This window comes from Andrographis paniculata, unplaced genomic scaffold, assembly GCF_009805555.1.
Source record: "Andrographis paniculata isolate CXL003 unplaced genomic scaffold, ASM980555v1 Contig22END, whole genome shotgun sequence".
In the NCBI taxonomy this organism is placed as follows: domain Eukaryota; kingdom Viridiplantae; phylum Streptophyta; class Magnoliopsida; order Lamiales; family Acanthaceae; genus Andrographis; species Andrographis paniculata.
In genome coordinates, this window is record NW_026137513.1 from 4356479 (window position 1) to 4381051 (window position 24573).

Sequence of the window (24573 nt, forward strand, 5' to 3'; positions counted from 1 at the left end):
GAACACCCAAAACAGCACAAAACATAACAAGACAAAGTGGGGCCTCTGCCATGACCAAAAAAGCACATACTTGCAAGTTTCTTAAACCTAACATCCACATAAATCTTCCCCCATTGGTGGATCACTTTGGATCATCCAAGGTTGCTTCTGTGTGCTAATTTTGTACAAGTCCAAGAATGTTCTTGTCCTCAAGTATTATTTCTACCTGTCCTAGTTCCTCTTGAAATGGATACACCTGAAGAAAATGAAGCCAGAAGAACAAAGTGTTGGTACAGGAATTAGAGGGGCTTCTATATTAGACCTTATTTTTAGAGTTCTTGCAGTTTTTGGGACATTAGGGAGTGCCTTGGCCATGGCGACAACTGATCAGACACTTCCCTTCTCCACACAAGCTGTGCTGTTCCAGGCGCAATACGACGACATCCCGACTTTCAGGTTCGCAGGTTTTATGTTGTTTATTGTTTTAGATTGAGGTTAAGGCGTAATCGTTTGCTTCGACAGGTTCTTTGTTATTACGAACGGCGTAGTTTGTGGGTACCTCGCGCTTTCACTACCTCTGTCCATTTATCATGTCGTTAGGACACGAGCTGCGAGAAGTCGGGTGATTCTAACTTTCTTGGACGCTGTCATGATCGGCGTACTCGCAGCCGGAGCATCGGCTGCTACGGCGATCGTATATCTAGCGCATAAAGGGAATGCTTCGGCAAATTGGCTCGCCATATGTCGACAATACCAAACCTTCTGCGAGCGCATCAGGGTTTCGTTAATTGGATCTTTTGCCGCGGTTCTCTTCCTCGTTCTGTCGATCCCTTTGTCGAGCTTTGCTTTATACAGACAACGCGTTGGATGATCGATCCGACGAGTCGTTGTCGGGAATCAAAATCAACAAGCGTATTCGAAAAAAAATTCAACCTTTAGCATATGAATGTAACAAATTGAATGTCGAACTACATATATATATATATATCTATATATATATATCATCTTCTCTAACATTCTTGATTCCCACTAAATCGAATCAATCAATGTCCTCATTGCCTGTTTCTTCATCACTTTGCCATAAACCCCTCTCCAAAACTTCATAGCTTTCTCCATCTCCACAACTCCATTGACAACCCCACCTCTCTTCAAACCCTCCATGAAAATACACACAATCCTTTCATCACTCCCAACTGCATCCACAACACTGTCCACAACACTCTCTACAGAAGGAACCTTTCTTCCCCATTTCCTCACCATTTTTTCACACCCATAAAGCTCCGAATAAGCTTCCCAAAACGAAGCCCTCAGATAACCCTTCTTCTTCCCCCTAATCATCCATTTCCTCATACCTTCCTCAAGTCTATACACCAGATCTCCCATGGCAGCCTCAATCTCCCTCATTTCTTGCTTGCAGAGCAAATCTTCCTCAAATTTGCACCTTCTACATTCACAGACAAACCCCCAATTCGTCGCCATTTCTCTCCGGCGGTTTAACGGACACAGCACGTCAAAGTAGGCAAATGTCAGCTCTTCCCCAGCCTTAACGTTCCTCGAAGCATGAACCACCACATGATCGCCAATGTGCACCCGTCGTACATTAGGATCGCACGAATGATTGATGAACGACGGCAAGATCCATAACCCGACGCCTTCGTAATCCGCATTCTTCCCTAAAACCTTCGACGATACCGCGTTCTCAAGAATCGAATTCACATCCAAAATGCTCACAAGCCTTCCCTTGTCCAGATTCTTGTCAAAGACATCGATTATAGCCTCCGGATTAAAGGATCTGATATCGGGAACTTCCTTCCCCTCCTCGTCGTCTTCCCCGGATGATAACTTCGCTAACCAATCCCTAACCATGCTGCATTTAGTGGCGGATTCTGTCACTTTTTCGATGAAATTCTTCCATATAACCAGTTGGGCATCTTTCCCTGAATCTTGAGGCATTACTATCGCCCTTTCGACGGCAACGGCTTTTGTCACCACCAACAAGGCTCCGCTCTCGATGTTCTTCGTCGCGAACATCCCGCGCCCGCTGATTCCCGATTTCTTGATCTCCACAGAAGATACAAATTCAGCCAATTCAGGCACTCTTCCATGGAAGCCATTCAAAACCCAATCGGAAACATCGAATGCCCCGGTCCTCGACAGAGACTCGAATCTCTTGCATTTCTCTAACAACGAATTTACGACATCCGAGTTCCCGTTTGCCGCAAGATTTGCAGACTTGAAGCACTCCATAGCCATACCATAGCCATTTAAGCTTAAGAAGATCTTACCCTTACAGAGGAGAGCCTTGAAATGGGAATTCTCTATCCTCAATGCCTCCTCGCAATCAATCAATGCTAAGGTGGACTCCTGCAGCCGGGCCCGGGCCTCGGCCCGGTTCGAGAAGGCCAGACAGAGGGTCTTCTGCAGCTTGGCGACTATGGCTGCTTCTGGAGATTTTCTGAAAATGATTTCTCGGCAGAGGGAGATGATCTGTGTGTAGGCTTGGATTGAATCTTTGTATTCTTCTCTGAGGAGTAATTCCGTGGCTTTGGATCTCAATTTGTGGATCTGTTCTTCGTCTTCGTCTTCTACATCTACATCTACTTCGACTTCCATTCTTTCTTCTTCTTCTTCTTGCAGCGATTCAGCTGTCCTCATCTCGACCGTTGATTGATTTTATTGTTTGGGTATTTGGGAGATCTTTTTTTTTTTCTTTTCTGGTTTTTCGAATCCTTTGTGGATTCATTCAATAAAAATCATTCTTTTCATCTCAGGAATAAAAGGGGGTTTGAAATTTTGAACAGAGGGTAAATTAATTTAAACGTAACGGTCGAATCTGGATATAGTCACCTTTTTTTAATTGTGTGCGTAACGGTTATACTCCGTACTTTCGGAATATTGCGTTTCTTCACCTGTATTTAGAGGTATTTATATTTTGGTATCTAAACCCTAATTTGTTTGAGTTTAAATATATTTTAGAAGTGTTTTGGAATTTTTTTATTGGTGTGGGAATTATTAAAAAAAAAATGAAATCTTTTATTTAGTGTAATTTAAATATGTGTTTGATTTTGATATTTTAAAATATTTTTTTAATATAATAATAATAATCTCTATAGTATTTTACATTTCTTCGTAACTTTTTGTACTGGATCCATAATCCATTGAGCCCATATAATATACCAATTCAATGTCACCAATATTCTTTGGGACCTCATCTCATACATGTTGGGCATTCATTTTTTTCTTTCTTAAGTTTGATTTTTTATATTAATTTTTTAATATTTATTTCAATGGAATAAATAATATACTATTTTATAAGGAATAAAAAAGATCGATGGTTCATTGTAATAATATATATATATATATATATTAGTTTATACTCTTGCCCTTATCTCGTTTCTATGTACTATTTAATATAAATTATTATTAATAAAATAAAACATTTATCCACATCTAATAATATATACTTTTGTATAAAACGACAAATCCATCAACAATCTAGAAAGAGATGGAAATATTTTAATGAGGACTGGAAGAAGAAAAAAGAGATACGAAATATAGTTTGGTTGTGTTTGTTTGTCTTTATTATTATTATTATTATTATTATTATTATTATTATTATTATTTTTTAATGAAATCATCTTCTCATAACACAAGAAAGATTTTATAGGAGAGTTTTATGCTTAAAGTACAGAAGAGTGCCATACAATTTTTAAAGTATAAGATTTTATTTAAAATTTCAAAATTACATGAAAATTATGAACAATTTTTACAAGTCTAAATCAACAAAATTTCTCTTACAATGCTCCAAAAAAAAAAGTTACTAAATTTTCTATATAAACATTAAATCGAAGAATTATTTTTACCTACCAAACAATAAAAAAATAAAAAAATCACCCCTTTGATGAATTGTTTTATCTTAAAAAATATAATAAATACAATCAATATAAATAAAAGTATTCAATTATGGCTGCTACCAATGTTATAGAAGTTTTTAATGTGTACTTATTACCTTCTTATAAAAGCTGAAAAAATGCAATCATTTTACAGAAGAGATATCTACCACACCATTCATTAGCATCAATTATTATTTTCAGGGTCATATTAATTTTTTAAAAACATTATTACATATTTTTTCAAATACTTTTAATTTTAACATATTATTTTTTTAAATAAAATTTCTTAATTTTTACACCTATTTTTATCTTTCACTCTTCAAAATATGAAATTATTTCAAAACAATAAAAATAAAAAATTATAAGAAATTGTACAATCTAATTAATAAAGGAGATAAAATTGATAAATAAAGAATACAATAGTATAGAGATGCAAGAGTATTTTAGGGTTTTTTTTTTTTTTTTTTTTTTTTTTTTTTTTTTTTTACTATTTAACTACTTTTCTCAAATACAAATCTATTCATTTTATCAACTAATTTTTTTATTTTTTTTATTTTATATATTCTATTATTTCTGTTTGTCAAAATATTTAAATTTTCTATTTAATATATAGGTTTGACGATAGTATACATTATAAATCCTTTAAATTTATATCTACAATTTTACATAATATTATTATATCATATTAAAATAAAAAAAATTAAAAAAAATAAATTACATATAAAAATTACACAAACTATCATTTGAATATTATTATTTTAAATCTTATGCTAAAAATACATATGTTATTTTAATTATTTGAAAAAAAAAACTGATTTTTTTAAAAGAATAATATTTTAATTAAAGGGAAAATTTTAAAATAGTTTTAAAATAATGATGGTAAAATAAGAATATTTAATTTGTAATTTTTTTTAAATATTTTTGAGATAGTTACTGAACAATCCAAAATATATATATACTTAATGAATTGAAAAACTATTATTTATGATATGTTTCTTTTGATCAGTTTGAGAAGAAATTTGGTTTGAATTTAGTATTAAAATAATATATAATTTCGAAAAATACAGAAATCAAATAAAAAAAAAATTAAAAAATTTAGGATAAAGAAACGCACCCGTATTCTTATAAGATATTATATTGAAATAATATTCAAATTAAAAAAAAAAAAAACTCAAAATCAAACAACCCCCTTAAGTTCTATGGTACCATTCATTGATTATTACTAGTATTATAACTTATATAACATCTTCTCCATGCAGATATATATGTAGATAGACATTTGCACCGGATCAGACACTGATTCCGATGTGTATATCGTACAGTACACCCAACAAAATAATTAATTAATTAAAAACAAATATATATATATATATATATACATATATAGCTAATCGTTCTGTTCTATCAATAATAATAATAATTATTATTATTATTACTACAACTGTACGTAGAACAGTTACGCATTTTTTTTCATACAATATTCGTTCCTATGTCTTTATCAGAAAACTAGGGTTTGTTCAATAATATATATTATGTGAGAGAGATTTTTTTTTTTTTAAAAAAAGGATATCATATATAAAACATTGGATAAAATTAATCTTTTAATGTAGGTGTTTGATGTGTTTTTTCAACCATACAAAAGTAAAATTCAAAAATAGGAATTTATCTTCAAATTTGATATAATTAACGTCTGAGATTAGGAATCTCTAAACACTGTACGGTACAAAAAATAAACTGAAAAATAAAATACTGGAAATTTAAAAATGATGATCCCTGAATCTCTTAACTTTGATGTCGATTAAAAATGATTGAAGATCTCTTGTCAGTTGCAAGTCTCAATCCTTAAATACCCTTCAGAAATGGTATTTGGAACGGTTATATAATATTTCCCTTAACCATTCACTATCTCCTTTTCTGCTGACACGTGTTTTTTTCAGCCGACCAAGTTATTGTTTTCACTTGCTTTCAACAGCATCCAATCTCCACAACAACCAACCTGTTGGTCCGACTGCGGACCTCCCGACTTGTTAGTTCAGCCGCAAACCTCCCGATTGGCCGACTATCCGACTTGCCTATACGACCACCAACCAACCGACCTGTTGGTCCAACCGTATACCTCCCGACTTTTTGGTCAAGCCGCAAACCTCCCGACTCGCTGGTCCAGCCGCAAACCTCCCGACTTGCGGTCTTTCCGACCTGTGGACTTTCCGACCTACGGACCTTCCGACCTGCGGACCATCCAACCTGCAAATTCTCCGACTTGCAGACCGTCCGTCCTGCGGACTTTCCGACCTGTGGACCACCCGACCTGCGGACTTTCCGACCTGTGGACCACCCGACCTGCAGACTTTCCGACTTGCGAATCATCTGACCTGCGGACTTTCCGACCTGCGGGCTTTTCGACCTGCGGACCTTCCGATCTGCGGACCGTCCGACCCGCATACTCTCCGACCTGTGGACCTTCCGACCCGCTATTTCCTCAAAAATACGTGTATTTCACCCGATTTTCTCGAAATACTCCCTGATCATTCTAACAGACCCAATCATGGGTCCATCTCTCTTTCTGATTTGAGCTTTTTAATCTAATTATAATTTTCATACGTAACACGAGGATTTTAAGTAAACAAAATATATTCGACATTACACTTTTAAGGACAAAATTACCTTTCTGATAAAAAAATGTATAATCAAAATTAGAAATATATATATATATATATACACATTTGTGTTTTCGATAGTAAATTGTGTTTGTCATTTCTAGTATCACATGTTGCTAAAAAAATTGTAGATTTAATTAAAAAAAAAAAAAAAAAAAAAACAAAAATACGAGATTAATTAGGATAGGATGGTCCAGGCACAATATATACGTATGATGAGAGGCCTGCAGGGATATGCCTACATAGTCGTACAATTAATTTTGTGAAGCTATTGTAGCTATCATGATCAGTACAGATGGCTTTTCCACAGTACTAAAAATCATCAATACCTAATTAATTAATTTATTAATCAAGTCACAAAATTTAAAATTGAATTTGTATTGACAAATATTCGTCTGATCATTATATATATATATTATATATATATGCATAATGATGGCAGTACAAAATTAAATTTTTGGTATATTCTTAATTAAGTAAGAACCCTACAGCAGCTGAAATAATTGTAATAACTGATGATGAAATTTTGTCTTCAGTTACAATGTAGGGTTGAGTTAATTAATTAAATATTGCGCTATGTGTTTATATATATATATATATATATATATGTTTGAGTTATTTAATTAGATGGACAATAATTTGGTGGCGAACAGTGGTTAGCAGAGAAAGTTATAAATTTGTGAGATTTTGTGGATGAGTTATACTGTAGTGTTTATATTTGTAATAATAATAATAATAATAATAATTAAAAAATAGATGTAATTTTATGCTTTCTCCGTCCCATATAATATAGATGTATTACTGTAGACATGAGAATTTAGGTAAAGTATAATTGACAAGTAAAGTAATTAAGAAGTGTATTAGTAAAAATAATTATTATTTAATAAAAATAATTATAGATTAAAATTAAGATAAGTAAATAGTTTAATTAAAATTTAAAAAATTATAAAATTTAAAATTTAAATGCGATTAAAATGCATAATTATATTTTCAAAAATAAAAAAAATAAATTATGTGGAACAAACGAAAATAAAAAATATGGATAAATTATGCGGAACAGATGAGAATTTAATTATTAAATGGGATGGCAGAAGGGAAGGTAGACAAGAATCGTATAGCTTTAATGGTTTGACATGACTAAAGGCATACCGTATTACATCATCCTTATCTCATCCTCAACCCCACTCCCTGTCCTCTCGCCATCTTCATCATTATTAATATTAATATTAATAATTTATAATTAACTAATCTGATATATACTCATAATCACAAAGCCAAATAATAGGCTGAGGTAACTTTCTTTTTATTATTAATGTATATTATTTCTAATTTATACACCCTATACATCATGCACTTTATATGATTTTTTTACATATAATATATATATATGAAAGTACTTCATCAATACGTGCATTATAAATATATCCAAAATGTAATAAGCTAGCTAAGGCACCTAAATTTGTTGGATCATGACTGGCTGGCTCACCAATTACACGCACACAAACGTATGTGTGTGTGTATGTTTGTAGTCAAAACGTAAGCCTTACACTGCATGTAATTTGTGATGAACTCTTCACAATTTTCGGGCGCTCCAGGGAGCGCGACGCCCGGCACAATCTCCACCGTTGATGCTACTCCCGAACGGTGTGGATTCATCCGAGCTTTGAGATATATGTCAGCCATCCCCGAAAAGAAAACAGTTGCTGCTGACAACAGCATTAACTCTGTCTGATTAATACAAACAAATTATTATATATAAATAATCAATTTATTGTACTAAAAGAAGAATGTTTTTAAGAAATTTTCTGTATAATTAATTATGTATTTACCAAAAATTTAAATGAAAAGAATATTTTATACCATTGATAATAAAACAATGCATTATACTTCTTCCATTACAAAAGAAAATTAATATCAAATTTATAAATAAAGTGACCATAATTAGAATTTAAATTAGCCAATAAAATTAAGATGGGGGAATAGAATCCAAATTGAAAAGCCACCCACGATGCTTGTCATGCATTAATGGCTACATCATGTCAGCATGGCGTCATCCTCTGCGTATATTACGTTGCTGTCATTTATTTTTGCTGTCGTGTCAGACCTGGGCTACATACATATCTGTAATATCTTCAATTATATGAAACAAAAACAGCTATATATATATAAAAAATATATAATTAAATATTGTAATTCTGTAAAATTGTATTCTCAGAGATATATGTACATGTTTGTGTGGTCTGCAATATCGTTTAATTTTGCCAAAGAATGTCTTTTCTATTTTAACCTTTTTGGGTGGGAATAAATATAAATAATTGCTGTTTTATTTTATTTTATTTTTTACTTTTACTTTTCTCAAGGCCATTAATTATATATCAGATGGATGGGAAGTGATGGAAATTGGAATTTGGAAACTCAGAGCATGTGGATTTATGACAATTTACAGCAGCTACACGAGATGGACGGCCCAGATTGATCGGTGATTTCACACTTAAAAAAAATAAAATAATAATAATAATAATAATAAAATAGGCTGTCTTCTACAGAATGTATGTATCGAGTCCTATTTAGTTATTTTTATTTTAATTTTAGCAAATAGGACTTACTGCACACTGTCAACTTTGATCAATTAAATACTGTTGGAATTTACTTTTTTATTTAATTGTATATATATATATATATATGATGAAAAATTATTACACATCCCAAAATTAGCAGTTCTTAGTTAGGTGGTAGATAGACTTTCAATTCATCAATTTTCATGTAAATCGTGTCCAATTTCGAACCACTATTTTTTAGCCTTTTATATTGTTTAATTTATTATATTTATATTAATTAATGTAGTACGTGTGAGGCGCCAAGAAATATTGACCTAATTAAAAATTCATTCATAACTAAACCCTAAGGAAAAAAAAATTAAAATAAAATTGGGTTGAATATTAATTCTGCCAGTAATTATTGACCTCTTAAATGTCAGGTTATTTATGGCTCATTTATTTGGTTTTAACGCTATTTAAAATATTTATTTATAAATATTATCGGGTTTTAAATTATAATTTTAATAATAATTTTGCTGAATAATTGAAATTTAAAAATGATGCTCTGCGTGTGCCCGTGACGATGACACCAAACCCTAGCAATGCCTAGTCTAGAACCCTACTTCAAATTTATTTAATATTATATATGTAATATTGCGTGTTTACTGAAATTCATGTGTAATAAATGACAATGACCTCAACTACTGTGTGCCTGCTGATAATTTTAATTAATTTAAAATTTAAATTTCTATTCAAAAAGACATATATACCTTAGACACTTGTGGATACTTTCTTCCCTATTGGAAGATTCACCTTCATATAATCGTATTTTTAAAAAGTAGTACTAATAATTTAATTATAATATTGACACAATCTCAATCTTTATAATTGATTTAATAGTGTAGAAATAGTAAGTCCCTCTAATATATATATGTATATATACATTTTTTAATTTTGGAGATACTTTATTAGATGTTATTATTTTAATACAATTTTAAAATAATTTTGTCTCTATTTTTATTGATTTTTTTTATAATTAATATTTAGAAAGTATAATAAAAACTAGTATATGTGTATATTGAAATACATCAAATTAAAAAGAATAAGAATTTGAGACAATATACATTATCGTTAACTATTGACAATGGTGAAAGTATTATTAATATATTTATTTTTGTAAATTTTCAAATACTACACTAAAAATATTGTTGTATATTTTTATTGGTAACTTTGGGTATGAGGAATGATAAGAATTGAAAATGAACAAATAATTGTGACATGGATCAACAGTGATCTAGTTAAATCAAAATAATATTAATTTAGCTGGATTAACATAGGTTACTGAGAAATTAAAATAATATTAATTTAGATGGATTAACATAGGTTATAGGGATGATTAACTTATATTTATACATTTTTAACATTTATTTAATATAATATGTATTATATTATAATTCAATATATATTATTTTATAACACAATGTATACTAAGATATGTATAAACATAAGTTGGTTACCCTTACCATATATGCTACCACGCTTATTTGGCCAAATCAACACAAGATCGGCAACCAATAATTGTATTTTCTTTTTTGTTTAAAATCATTTTATCCCTACTTTTTATTTGTAATAATTTTATAAATCATACTTCCTCCGTCCAATATAATAGTCTTATTTACCATTTTTTTTCATTTCAAAATAATAATCTTATTTCTATAAATAACCATATCATCATAAAACTATCCATATTTTTTCATTATTATTACACCATTGTCACTACTTTTTACATTGATATACTTACAAGGGCAAAAAAGTTATTTATCCTTACTTTTTACCAACTATCAATGTAATATCAATATTCCTTAAATGTCATTCCCAACACAATAAGACTATACTTTGGAGACGGAGGGAGTATTTTACATAAAAAAAAAAAAAAAAAACTGGGGTTGTTTGGTTTTAGTTTTAATTATTCATTTTAATTTTAATTCAAATAGTATTTTGTTATAATTCCTCTATCACGCCATCCATAAATCATTGTTCTTTTTAGTTCATCTTATATAGGATAATAATTTTCTATTGGTAAATTTAACAATTTTAAACATATTTAATAACTTTTATGAATTAATTTAATTAAATTTCCAACCTCTTACCTAAGATATTATTCAAAACTTTTTTATTTGTATTTTTCTCCTCAATAAATTAATATTTTTATCTATATTTATTATTATTTTTTTTGTAAATTAGCTTATTTTAATTATAGATAAATTAATATATTTTTATATAAAATGATATATTATATTTTATTGATATATAATTGTATAATATTAACATATTTAAATATCTATTTTAATTTTTTAGTTGTATATATCAATTTTTATTTTAAAAATACTAACAAGATCACTTATCTATAAAATAATAAAATAATTCTATATTTAAAATATTATTTAAAATTAAAAATAATAGCAATATATATATATATATTATATAGTAGAATTAATTGAATAGGGTGATACAATGCTGCTGAAATTTTCCTTTCATCATGGGATTCGGATTCGGATCCGCACCATTCATTAAAAGAAGCAATCTCGACTAGGGCGTATCGATGACGTCATATTGGAAACATTTTCCAGACAGATTATTGCATGCCTCTCTTCAATATTAAGAATTATTGCAATAATTTATCCCCTCAAATAAATTCCAAATTTAATTTAGTTTCAGTCCATTATGATTGGGACTTTAATTGTATCCCACATTAACTCGCCCAACTGCCGGCCGCCGCCGCGGGGCCCGCCGCTGCGGCTGATGACGTGGCGGCGGCCCCACTTCCCGCTCAAAATGAAAAGCGTGGTTTCAAAATAAACCAACAATAATTATATATGTCGCAGTTATGCCACCTTCTATATTCCATTCTTCTCCTCCATTAATTAAAACACGATTTATGCAGCCGTTTAGTCTGTAATAAGAACCGTTAAAAGACCTGAGAATAATTCCCCATGCAAAATATATATGTAAATTATTTTATTTTATTTTATTTGATTTTTGGTAAATTAAAAAAAAAAAAAAAAATGTATGACATCGATTTTGAGGTCTGCTTTTTAGGGTTAGAATGAAAAGCAGAGGAGTAGTTGATGCCATTTATGGTCACTAGGACACAGTGGGGTCTGACTAAATATGGTACACGAGGGGTGGACTTCTTCAATGTAATAATCTATCTATATGATCCATGCACAATATATATATATATACATATATATATATAGTTCCTTGAGTTTTGAGACATCCTTAAAATTACTGCATTTATATATCAGCAACAAATTTTAGTGTCTTTTTTTTTTAATGATTTGATGCTTTGGACGAAAATTTTGTATGGGATATGATGTTTTTACACATAGTGATTTACGTGCATGTGGGCATAGACCGAAGTGTGTGTAAGAATCATGTAGGGTTGGAGTTGACGTTTGAGGGTTTGAATATATATATAGTAAAAATATGATATGAAATATATTTTTTTTAATGTAGTATAGTAGTTTGAAAAAAAATAATAAATTTTTATATAATATTTTAAATAATAAAGATTACGTTTCAATTCAATAATAATAAAAAGAGATGAATAATGTCAATCATATGAGAAACCTACATTCAAACACGCCTATAATTAGGGTTGGCATTTTTGGTAGGGTTTGTCTAAATGTGTTTTAGAAGTGTTCTAATATTTTGTACATAGTAAATAGTTTATTTTATTTTTTAATTTTTATTTTTTTCTAGTTAACTTATAAAAAGTTAAGGAAATATAAACCCGTTATCTACTATTAAACCATGCAAGTGCCTATGTCATATGAGTAATATTGTATTTATTGGGGGCAAGCATTTAATTTCAAATAATTAATGTCAATATTATTACTTCATTAATTAGTGTAATAAACGTGAAGATTTAATGATGGATATATGGAGTGGTCCTGGAAAAGTGCATAGTCAGTAATGTATACATTTATATGGTTTTATTTTATTTATTTAATTTTGGTGATGGTGGAAATGGGAAATGCTGATGACATCAACTATGGCCCTCCAATTATTAATATTTATTTAATTTGTATATATATATATATATATATGACATAACATGCTAACTTTGCAATGGGCAACGTCAATTAATTGATTGATCATCATGACCTGCAACGGGTCCAATTATCACCTAACAGATATCAATACTTATTTTATTTTATTTTATTTTATTTTGTGAATTATATTCATTTTTCATGTAAATGTAATTATCTTATTTCTATTGTCATGTCTTCCAATATTTGCCTCGATCACATGCTATGTCTCCACGTTTTTCTTTTGTAATTATACATACCCTTCAAATGACCAAATATCTCCCAACAAAATGATCTGTAATGCTATTACATGTAACACTTCTTCTTTCTCACATACAGTGAAATATTTAGTTTATGGCACGAGAATATTAGTTAGATATTATAAAAAATAAATAAATTAGAAATTAGACGATACGATGAGAGAGAAATATATATTTATTTTTTATTTGAGTGGTATAATATGATAAAATATAGTACTCCCTCGGTCCCAAATACGGTGCTAACATTTCCTTTTTGGTATGTCCCAATCACCCTGCAATATTTTGAAAATAAGAAATAATTAATTATACTTAATATCTACCTCCCACTTTATCCCATCTCATTACCCAAATAAAAAAATAAAATAAAATATACATTTTTTTCTCAATCGCATCACCTAATTTTTATATTATCATACTTAGTACTACCAACTTAAAAATATGTGCCCAAAACAAATGTTGCACATTGTTTGGGACAGATGAAGTAATTAATTATTTTACATTTTAGAAATATTACAAGATATGTGAAATATATCAAAATAAAAAATATTACAAAGTATATAGAATAAAGAGAATAATATTTTGCAATAATTTACTTATCCGTACACAACTTTGGAGTTTCTTTGTCTAAGATGAGAACAACATGTGGACGCAACCACAAAGATGTGTGAAAGATTCAATCGGATCATAGGTGGCCGTAATAAGAGTCATGTCAAATACTTTAGTTGCGACAAAATGGGGCATTGCAAGTCCGAGCATGGAAGCAAGTCACATGAAATAGAAGTTAATTTGACATACAAGAAATGACTTATTACGGAGTATTTCTTCGGAAATTTCTTCTCAAAATTTTACTATTTAAGTTCAGTGTTTTCACACATATGTATATATATATATATTCAAAAAATATTAGATCAAATACTAGTTTAATCCAAAATTTAAATCAAATCTTTATTATCGAAATCCAAAAAACACATCCAAGTATTTACGACGGGGGATATGATAAGATTATGTAATGACTATACCCTAAATGCAATTCAAATTTCAAGAATTTCATGTAAGGATGCGAAGATGAGAATTCCTAATATATATATATATATATATATAATTATTTGAGATCGTTCTAATTTGATTCTCAATCTATTTTATGTGGTCCCTTAGCTTCTTTTAATACGAGTATGAACCAATATATATCAAAAGTAAATTCCAATTTCGTAGTAAAAAAGAGATTAATAGTATATGGATAAAAGTAAGTATAAATAAATTTCATTATATTTTAAATAAATTATTATAATCAAAGTTGATAATATTCTCACATGTGTGTGTAATATTTCCTTGATTAAATTAGAAATGGTAAAAGCAAGTAGAAGATCTATATACAGTACATGAACACGAGCCGAATTGGGATTTAAAACAAAACCTTTCTACAAACAGTTGATTCGAATAAGACATTATATAAATTCAAATTTTTAAAATGATAAAAAATTTGAAATATAAGATCTAATTATATACAGATTAGGTTTACCTCTAACTTATCACATCATCCACATATATAGCCAAATGCAATTATCACGACACAAATTGATAAATATCATACATTGCACAAAAATTCAAAATACACATACGACAAGCATCAGATTTCAAAATCAAATATATATAAAATTCAAATAGTATAGATTTTTTTTTAAAAAAAAAAATTATTTAAATTTAAAAGAAAATTTGAACACCCAATGATGATAATATAATTGGACAAAGTTGTTTGATTCAATTTTTTTAAATTTTTTTTAAAAATTATTGAATAAACATCAAAAGGCAGACACGGACACGAATCGGGTCCCGAATCGTACCACAAGATCCGGAAGTGGCCCAACTCATAAATACGCCAATAAGGACAAGTGCAAATCTTAAAATTATGTATGCATCTTCAAATAATTTCAAAAAATAAAAATAAAAAAGAAAAAACCAATAATTCAAAAAATAAAATAAATAAATAATTTGTAAGTATGTATCCGAGATCATATATATATATATATCTCATATTCCAATTCACTGCTTGCTGTCCTAATTCTGACGTCACACGACCCGACACTATTATTCGATGGCGAAACACTCAGATTTACCCCTTCCTCTTCTTCCCCGCTCCCGGGATCCCGACACCCGGACGGCGGCATCGCCGGCGGTAGGTAATGGTCTTGACGCTTCCGGAGTCCGGGATCCCAGGTCCCACTCACACCATTTTTGACAAAACTCCATTTAGCAACATGCAGGTAGTTTTCCTCATAAATCCCCTTAGGTAAAATACTAAATATATTGTCTCAATAATACACCATTCTCCCTCTTCCATTGTGTAGCCAGCCATCATATTAATTCATTCCACACACACACACATATATATACATATACATATATATATCTCCCCCCTTGTCTCCAGATCTTCTTCCATCCCAAATCAACCTGTGTTTCTGCAAACACTAGCCATTATCCAATCTGTAAGAAAATGGGGAGACCCAATTCCCATGCCAAGGAGGAGCTCAAGAAAGGGCCATGGACGAGGGAAGAAGACCAGAAACTACTCGCCTATATCGAAGAACACGGCCACGGGAGCTGGAGGTCCCTCCCTGCCAAAGCAGGTAATCAATTTAATTTAATTTCGCCTATGTCCGATCAATTTGATGTAAGAATTGGGGGATTTCGTTTTTCATATCTAGGGTTTTAAGGTTTCTGCTGATTCGGGGTTTTTGCCATTTTAGGGCTTCAGAGGTGTGGGAAGAGTTGCAGGCTGAGATGGACGAATTATCTGAGACCTGATATAAAAAGGGGAAAGTTCAGTCCCCATGAGGAGAAAACCATAATTCGACTCCATGCTCTTTTGGGAAACAGGTAATAATAATGAAGAAATCATCATATGTTGCCTCTATCTCTCTTTCCTTTCATTTTTTGTCTTCCTTTTTCACTATTCCCATCTCTCTCTCTCTCTCTCTCTCTCTAGTTTCTCCTCTCTCTCTCTCTATTTTTTTTTTTTTTAGTTCCAGTTTGGGATATCAGTACAATGGAAGCAGAAGCATCATATCCCCAACCTTGTTCTTTCCTTTTTAATTTAAAATGTTTTGGGACATTCAGATCTTCTTTCTTGGATTACTATTATTGTCTGAAAGTAAAACAGTGCTGGTTTTCTAATTTTGAATTATGCTCATATTTTATACGCATATACTACATATGTATAATTCTGTATTGTTTCCATGTTAAGGAGATCCAAAATAAATTAACAATCAGGTAATAGGAGTATTAATTAATTAGACATATACACTACTTTACATGCAATTATTTAGAAACCCCTTTTACACTTCGTTTGTTTTTTGAGTTGCAGACAAGTTTAAAATACACATCTGCTGATTGTACGTCACAGTAATCTGAAAGGACAATGCCTATTAATTAGGACATGCATAGTTTCCGACATTTTTTGTACTCTATATTTAATTATGTTTTTTTGATACAGTTTTTGTTTCAAAATAGATAAAAAAAAAAAAAAAAAGAACTTGTTGGTTTTCCAATTTTCTAAGATTGCACATACACTACTACAATATATTGGGTGTTATTGTAAATTTAATTATTTTTCATTGTAATATTAAGTGTTTGATTGAGTTTAATTAATTAATCTTAATTAATTAGGTGGTCAGCAATCGCCGCACATTTGTCCAAACGTACGGACAATGAAATCAAGAACTACTGGAATACCCGTTTGAAGAAACGGCTGGCCCGAATGGGGATCGACCCGACGACCCATAAGCCGAAAAACAACCCGGCTCAGTCGAGGCACGCCGCCAATCTCAGCCACATGGCTCAATGGGAGACGGCTCGGCTCGAAGCTGAAGCCCGGCTCGTTCGCGAGTCGAAGCTCCAGTCCAATCTCCGCCTCCTCCACAGATTCAATCCCCGCCCGCTGCCGCCGCCTCCGCCGCCGCGGTATCTGGCGGCGCCGCCGTGCCTGGACGTGCTCAAGGTCTGGCAGCAGACCTCCGGCAGCAGCCCTAATGGCCTTTTCGGCTCACCGGGAAGCCTCGAGTCGCCGACTTCCACGCTCAACTTCTCCTGCAACAATTACACAATGTCTGCAGTCAATTCACTAATGGCAAACGACGTCGTATCCACGAACAACTACAGCACGTGCGACCCAACGTACGGCACCGCTTATAACGCCTCCGAGGTTAAGGGCAAAATAGAGAATTCACTACGACCTGCCCACGACGACAGTCACGAGGATAGCAGCCTTCCTTGTCCTCCTCATCAGGACAGTTCCATCTACCGGTTCGATGACGTGGCGTCCGGTTCATTGAACGACCTTGGCGGACCGGGTTTATTTGGGATGGTCGAAGAATTTGAGGACAGCAGGAGTTACTGGAACGAGCTGCTGAACATGGTGAGCTCTCCGGCCATGGAGCTGCCGAGATTGTAGGGGTAGATTGGCAAATTCACGTGCATGATTAATACAACGCCCAGTTATTAATTTAGCTCGTGTGTGAGAACTCTAATGCTGTGTTAGAAGATTAGGGTTTTTCTTATGAATTAGAAATCAATTCAAAGCCTCGGATCAGTTAATTTGCAAATATTAATTTTGTAATTTTACATTTACTTTCTGTTCATGGTCAAAGTTGGTTATATTTATATACAGCTTAAAACCCTTAATTATTATTATTTTTTTGAAATACATTTTTTAGAATGGTTTCAATTATTTCTATATAGCCCAGAGAACAGTTATTTTTTTTTTTTTAAAAGAGAAAAGAAAGAAAGAAAAGTGGGCCGAAATTTTAGGCCCAATCTAAGTATATGATATTGGGCTTTAACGTGCAAGCTTACATAGGCTTAATATGGAAAGGGTCCAATATAAAAAGGCCCAATTTCGATAATTGAAGCCAGTGGTGGAGCGAAAGACCCATTTAGTGCTGTAACATACTGTAGTGGTCGGTTCAGTACGACAATGGCTGGCGCCGATCGTGACGTCAAGAAAATGCTGCTGACGTCACTCTCCGCTATGGTTGCAGAGACGACGACATTTCCGATCGACCTGGTCAAGACACGGATGCAGCTTCACGGGGAGTCGTTGCAGTCAGCTCACCCGACCTCCGCTTTCAGAATTACCCTAGAGATCGCTCGCAAGGACGGTGTTCTAGGGATGTACAAAGGTTTAACTCCTGCTATTTTCCGTCACATGTTTTACACACCGGTCCGAATCGTAGGCTACGAGCATTTGAGGAGCTTTTTCTTACGATCGTCTGGCGATTCACCTTCCTTTTTCAGCAAAGCGGCAATTGGTGGAATTTCTGGCGCTGTTGCTCAGGTGTTTATCCATCTTTTAATAATTTGCCTTCTTTTATTTTGTTACAGATGTGGTTTAGCCTGCTCCTTGGTTAATTTGATTTTGGAATTCTTAAGGTAGAAAGTAATTTGTTGGTATAACTAGATTTTTCGATTACTGGTTTTGTTTGAATTCCACTGCTAACCGAGATATGGCGGAGTAGTAACCACACGATTATTAATATAATCTACCCATACAATAAAATAATTACTTATATGGCAGAGCTGTGGGGTAAACTTTAAGTGGGGCTAAGCTAGAGATTATGTGGTGCAGAACATTGGACCAGAAGTTGTTTGTTTGCAATACGAATTTCAAAGATTTTCCTTCCAACGTGTAGTATGATAACTAAGGGAGCAATGGCCGCAACAAGAATGTTATTACCTATATGTGGCATCTCATCTGGAAAGGCTGTTTGGAGCATTGAACTTTATTGATGTAATGCCAACTTGTTTTTCCTCTTGATTTTGGGGATTTGAAATTTCGTATTTGATTGGCAGGAGAACTAATTAAATCATTCAACCAAGAAGTTGCGTATTGAATTGTTTACTTTGATTCACTACAAGGGATGTTATACACAATAATTTTCATCTACCATAGCAGTTTCATATTCATTATGAAGTATTTTTTAAGCGACCCCAATTGAAAAGCATGATTCTGGCATCCTGGTGCTTTTCATAGAAGGATTGTAATCTCCCTCAAACACCTCAAGCTGTTAAACAACAGAATGCATTCTTTTCTCTCATCATCGGATTCTTCTTTAGCAAGAATGGGGCTAGGTCCTCCACATACTGGTATGTCCTAGGAACTGATGTTTTTTGAACCACCAATAGTCCATTACCATGATTTTGCAACCCACTATCATGTGCTATGAAGAGGAAGTATTTTCAATTTATGTGTTGGTTTTACAAGTGTTGTTTGTGCATTGACTGGCTGAAACTTGGTTTATGATTGTTGGAATGGGCCTGCGCTATTATCTGTGATTTCATTTTTACTTCATGTTGTAATGATGTTGCATATATTTCAAACCTTGTTCTAATTAAGTTCCTAGATTTGCTTTGTTTGTTGATGTTTTTTGGCCTTTTAGCATAGGTAATTGCAAGCCCTGCTGATCTGATCAAAGTAAGGATGCAAGCAGATGGCCGTATGGTCAGCCAAGGTCTCCAGCCACGATACTCAGGGTTGTTTGATGCCCTACAAAAGATCATTCATGATGAAGGTTTTCTAGGACTTTGGAAAGGTGTTTCCCCAAATGTCCAAAGAGCATTTTTGGTGAACATGGGAGAGTTAGCTTGTTATGATCATGCCAAAAGATTTATTCTGAAATATCAGATATGTAATGATAATATTTATGGTCACACTCTATCTTCCCTCATATCTGGTCTTTCAGCTACTGCATTGAGTTGTCCTGCTGATGTTGTTAAGACTAGAATGATGAATCAGGCTTCTGGGAAGGAAACAAAGGTTAAATATAGGAACTCCTATGATTGTCTTGTGAAGACTGTCCGGATTGAGGGCTTGAGGGCACTTTGGAAAGGATTCCTTCCTACTTGGGCAAGACTTGGTCCTTGGCAGTTTGTTTTCTGGGTATCCTACGAGAAATTGCGAGTTTTTTCTGGCCTGCAATCCTTTTAGTTAGTTAATCTGATGGGGGATATCCTGAACAGCTGGCCTGGCATATTTCTATGAAGTCTTGTAGTAATTCCTGATTGCATTGATCGTCATTCTCATTCAGTATGAAATTACTCAGCAGAGCTATTTTAATTGTTGCCTTTGAATTTACCTGCTCTTTTTTTCAGTTGCTAGTGAGTGGTAAGAATTGCAGATGCCACAACTTGTGACACTTTAGTTCCAAAGCTAATTTCATCTGTCCCATGTGCCCAATCTTATAGTATTCTGGACAAATTGGTGCAGTATCTCATACGCACGTACATAAATATGACATTTTTACAGGCTCAACTTAATATTTCGTAATTCTCTGATTTCCGTTCTTATAACTGATTTCCTTTTGAGTATTGCTCCGATTGTTGCTGAAACTTTTTTTCTGATTGGATACTTGAAAGTGTATCTCAGTTCCACATGTAATTTTGCTGATTAACTCTTTGTTCTTATTGGATTCTTGAAAATTTATCTCAGTTTCACATATAATTGTTTATAGCAGTAACTTTCGTGCAATAAACATGGAAGATGGAACATATTTCTGACTTAAATGTGTTATGGTGAGATTGTGGCTGAGAGATAAAGCTGTTTGTTATGCTCTTTGTATCTCCTAGTAGAACTGTGAATAATTTGTAAATTCCTTTTAAATTCTATGATTTTAATGAGTATCCTTGTGCATTCTAGCTGTGTGTTTATCATTTCTCTGTACTTTTTGCTCATGTTGAGTTAAAGTTCTTTTATTAGCCGGTACTATTAGGTTAACCAAATGCACCCCTCCTTAGGTATAACCGTAGCATTTTCTTAGATTCTTAATGTGCAGAAAGTCAATTTATATGGTGATGGCATTTAAGCTTAATGTGTGGGGTTACCCTTTTATCAATTTCTACAGTGGATAAGACTACAGCATGGATTATGTCAGGCTTTGTTGATTTGTTTTCAGACCATTTGCATGCTTACTGGACCTAATAAAACTAAAATTGCTCTTTCTAGAAAGCATGCACTACAGTTTCTTGGTTATTCCTATTTTATGGATTGGACATCTCATTTGGGAACTGGAAGGCTTCAAGATTTGCTGTCAGTATGTAAGTATTTTGGAAACACAGTTTTTCTTATCCTATTTTGTGGGTCTTGTGAAACATATCAAGTTGCTAATATGTAGCAACTAAAACCGACATTGCTGAAATCATTTATGCTTTTGGCCCTTCAGTCTTGTCATATGAATCTGTTTGAAGGAACTTCTGGTGAGCTAGCTATCAGGGCTAGATGAAACTTGCAAGAATATAGAAATAATAAATGTTAGAAGAACATTAAATGATGGCCTGCATATGGAGAAATTTGGGTACGAAATTTTTACTATTGAAACTTGTGTCTGATTGATTCTTAGGGTCTCTCATAACTGCAGGAGCTGTACGCCTGGTGATGATAGATTTTATGTGATGATGTGTTGGGTTTAAGGCATCAATGATTGAAGTTAACAATAACTTTCATTTATGCATTTGGATATTAGGATTCTTTTTCATTTTTCTTCTATCAAAATTGACTGTTACTGCCAGCATCCACATTTCACAGTTAAACAATAACTTTCCACTTTAGAATTTACTGGAAATGCATGCGTGTACATTTATTTGGCTTTCATGGCTGATTGATTTCTGTTGCAGGAGACACAAATGCATGCTCATAATCTTCCCTTTTCATATCATTTAATTCTGAAATACTTTTCCATGCAGAAAAGTAGCATTTATCTTCAGTATTACATCCATTGCTACTCAGTTGGTGGGAAATTAAGGGATTTGCAAATGTTCATCACCAACCATTCCCAAGGTAAGTTTTAAATTTCCATTATGTGTAATTAATTCACGCGCTGTACCCCCTCCCCACTACGTGCATATCCCTTTTCCATGTTTGTTTTTGGGTTCTAAGATAACCTGTTTGGAATTATGTTTATTGAAATAATCCTCCATTAACATTTATAAAACATCAAGGATAATACTTAGCTGGTACTTGTTCATCAGTTCATGTAATCATGTCTCTGAACTTCAGTTTATCCATTTTATTTTTCTTGATGTCTGAAAAACGTGCTGTGGTAATTCCATTGATATATGATGTTGTGATGATAACGGTTGCTAAACGTGGACATCTCCTGGCCACATTATTAATCGCAGAAAAACATAGGAATTTGTTTTCTGCCTTGTTTGGAAATTGAAATAGTATTTTGTTTTTAATCCATCTGCCCAGTGGAAACTGATACCTTCATTAACCTGTGCTAGTAAATAAGGCTCTGATTTCTGGTACCATTTTCTGAACTGGAAAGTTATTCACTGCACAACGAACACTCAATTTACATTTACTCCTCTCCAAACTCAATTGTTTTTTTTTTGTTTTCTATTTACCTGTGCATAAGTGAATTACATGGCCCTATATTACTCATGAAAAAGGTTTATTGCATATTATTATCTTTAATTATCCATCCAGCATTAGAATTAGAAACACACACTGCTCATCATTCAAACAAAAGGGTGTTTCTTTTTTTGTAAATTTCGAGGCACAATTAGATTAGCTGAATTATTCAAAATAGTTAGAGAAAATTGGAACTGATATGTGATTTATTCGCCCAAGAAAAAGATGTACTCTTCTGTCATGAAAAGAATGTTTCAACCGCAAGATAGCATAGAGACTGCATCCAAATCTGCATTTGCTCAAAGAATACAGAATATTTGTATTATTCAGACCTTTTTTTTTTCTTTTTTTTTTTTTTTGTCTCCATTCGTTTTCTTTTTCTAGAGCAGATGTGGAAATCTCATGGTTGTCCAGTGGAGGGATATTGCCAAATTTAAGCACAGACGACAGAGAGGTCAGGTCAGAATAAACTGTTTTCATTCTGAATTCTCAGAATTTGATTCTAATCTCATCATACCATTTTACTCTGGCTCCTCCACATAATTTGTTCTTATTTTCTATTATATAATTTGTCATTTATATTTTTAAAATATAATTATGCATTTTAATCGCATTTTAAATTTTAAATTTTATAATTTTTCTTAATTTTAATTAAACTATTTATTTATTTTAATTTTAATTTATAATTATTTTTACTAATATACTTCTTAATTATCTATTAATTATATTCTATTACAATAAACGCAAAATATTTAGGATGAAGGGAGTAATATTTAATTTTGAAGGTCTTTTTTTTTTACAAATATATATATATTTGATAAGTTTAAGCACGAAATTAAATATGATTGGAATCGTAAATGCTGCTATTGAATAGTGCAACAAACACTCTAAAAATCATCATTTAATCTCTTTAAATGAGTAGTTAAGTGATATGAATAGCACATGCAGTGTGATTTATTTTACACAGTATTTTTAGGAGTTGACACTTGAAAGACACCAATCAAATCATATGATATACTTATATTGTAATGTAAAATAAAAATTGAATAAAATAAAGTTATGCACGAATACTTCATTTCATGATCACCTAATAGTGGCCCTGCCCTACATTACAATAAATGTCATATTTAGTGTTTAATTTAAAATTAGTTTCCCACTTGCTTCATGGGAAACTTCATGGCTGTTCTAACAACCATTATTTATTTTATATTTTTGGCATGTAATTTCAGTCTGATTCTTGAAATTTATTCTTCACTATGGCCCATCATTATTTATGTCACATCTAATCCAGCCAAGACCCATTACATTGCATTTTGTGTTCATAAATTCTCACATAAAGATATTTTAATTTTTAAAACAACTCCAAGAGCTACTCCCGATCAACTGACGTCAATGTTAAGCGTCAACGCCACCATTTTAGTTTAATAGTAAAACATTTGTATATTATTACTTCATCCTTCGTTCGTTAACAATCTATCTATTTTTTTTATTTTGATCTGTTTCATAACAGAGTATTAATTTTTTTTTTATTAATTGTACCATCTACCTAATATTACGAATACCTTTCTAATTTACAATATATTATACAAATGTCATGTCATTACCTTTATACTCCCTCCGTCCAAGCTAAAAGTATACAATTACTTTTGGCGCGGAGATTAAGGAATAATAATATTTTAATTACAGTGGATATGTAGAAGTAATAAAATGATATTTTTGCTTTTATTTTTTTTGGTATAAAAGTAATGATGTG

At 32.2% G+C, this 24573-nt stretch overlaps 4 protein-coding genes across 6 annotated transcripts; 3 read left to right on the forward strand and 1 right to left on the reverse strand.

The window, feature by feature from the left end:
- Positions 1 to 45: 45 nt before the first annotated feature.
- LOC127245391 (casparian strip membrane protein 1-like) lies at positions 46 to 950 on the forward strand. The gene is made up of 3 exons (XM_051266226.1): positions 46 to 140; positions 215 to 435; positions 502 to 950. Exons 1-3 carry the CDS (start codon positions 51 to 53, stop codon positions 848 to 850), a joined length of 660 nt encoding a protein of 219 aa, XP_051122183.1. The 5' UTR covers positions 46 to 50; the 3' UTR covers positions 851 to 950.
- LOC127245388 (methyltransferase FGSG_00040) lies at positions 914 to 2709 on the reverse strand. Its single transcript, XM_051266222.1, has one exon. The coding sequence runs from the start codon at positions 2632 to 2634 to the stop codon at positions 1009 to 1011; it is 1626 nt and encodes a 541-aa protein (XP_051122179.1). The 5' UTR covers positions 2635 to 2709; the 3' UTR covers positions 914 to 1008.
- Positions 2710 to 15540: 12831 nt separating this feature from the next.
- Positions 15541 to 18082, forward strand: LOC127245264 (transcription factor MYB106-like). Its single transcript, XM_051266029.1, has 3 exons — positions 15541 to 16044; positions 16165 to 16294; positions 17084 to 18082. Exons 1-3 carry the CDS (start codon positions 15912 to 15914, stop codon positions 17865 to 17867), a joined length of 1047 nt encoding a protein of 348 aa, XP_051121986.1. The 5' UTR covers positions 15541 to 15911; the 3' UTR covers positions 17868 to 18082.
- Positions 18083 to 18366: 284 nt separating this feature from the next.
- LOC127245692 (mitochondrial uncoupling protein 3) lies at positions 18367 to 23434 on the forward strand. 3 transcript variants are annotated; one of them, XR_007837465.1, is made up of 5 exons: positions 18367 to 18749; positions 19857 to 20498; positions 21414 to 21505; positions 22151 to 22244; positions 23205 to 23434. XR_007837465.1 is itself a non-coding variant. In XM_051266706.1 (2 exons), exons 1-2 carry the CDS (start codon positions 18390 to 18392, stop codon positions 20397 to 20399), a joined length of 903 nt encoding a protein of 300 aa, XP_051122663.1. In that variant the 5' UTR covers positions 18367 to 18389; the 3' UTR covers positions 20400 to 21407. The 3 variants fall into 3 exon arrangements, 1 of the variants encoding a protein (XP_051122663.1); XR_007837464.1 differs by having other exon boundaries at positions 23210 to 23433; XM_051266706.1 differs by lacking the exons at positions 21414 to 21505; positions 22151 to 22244; positions 23205 to 23434 and having other exon boundaries at positions 19857 to 21407.
- Positions 23435 to 24573: the final 1139 nt, after the last annotated feature.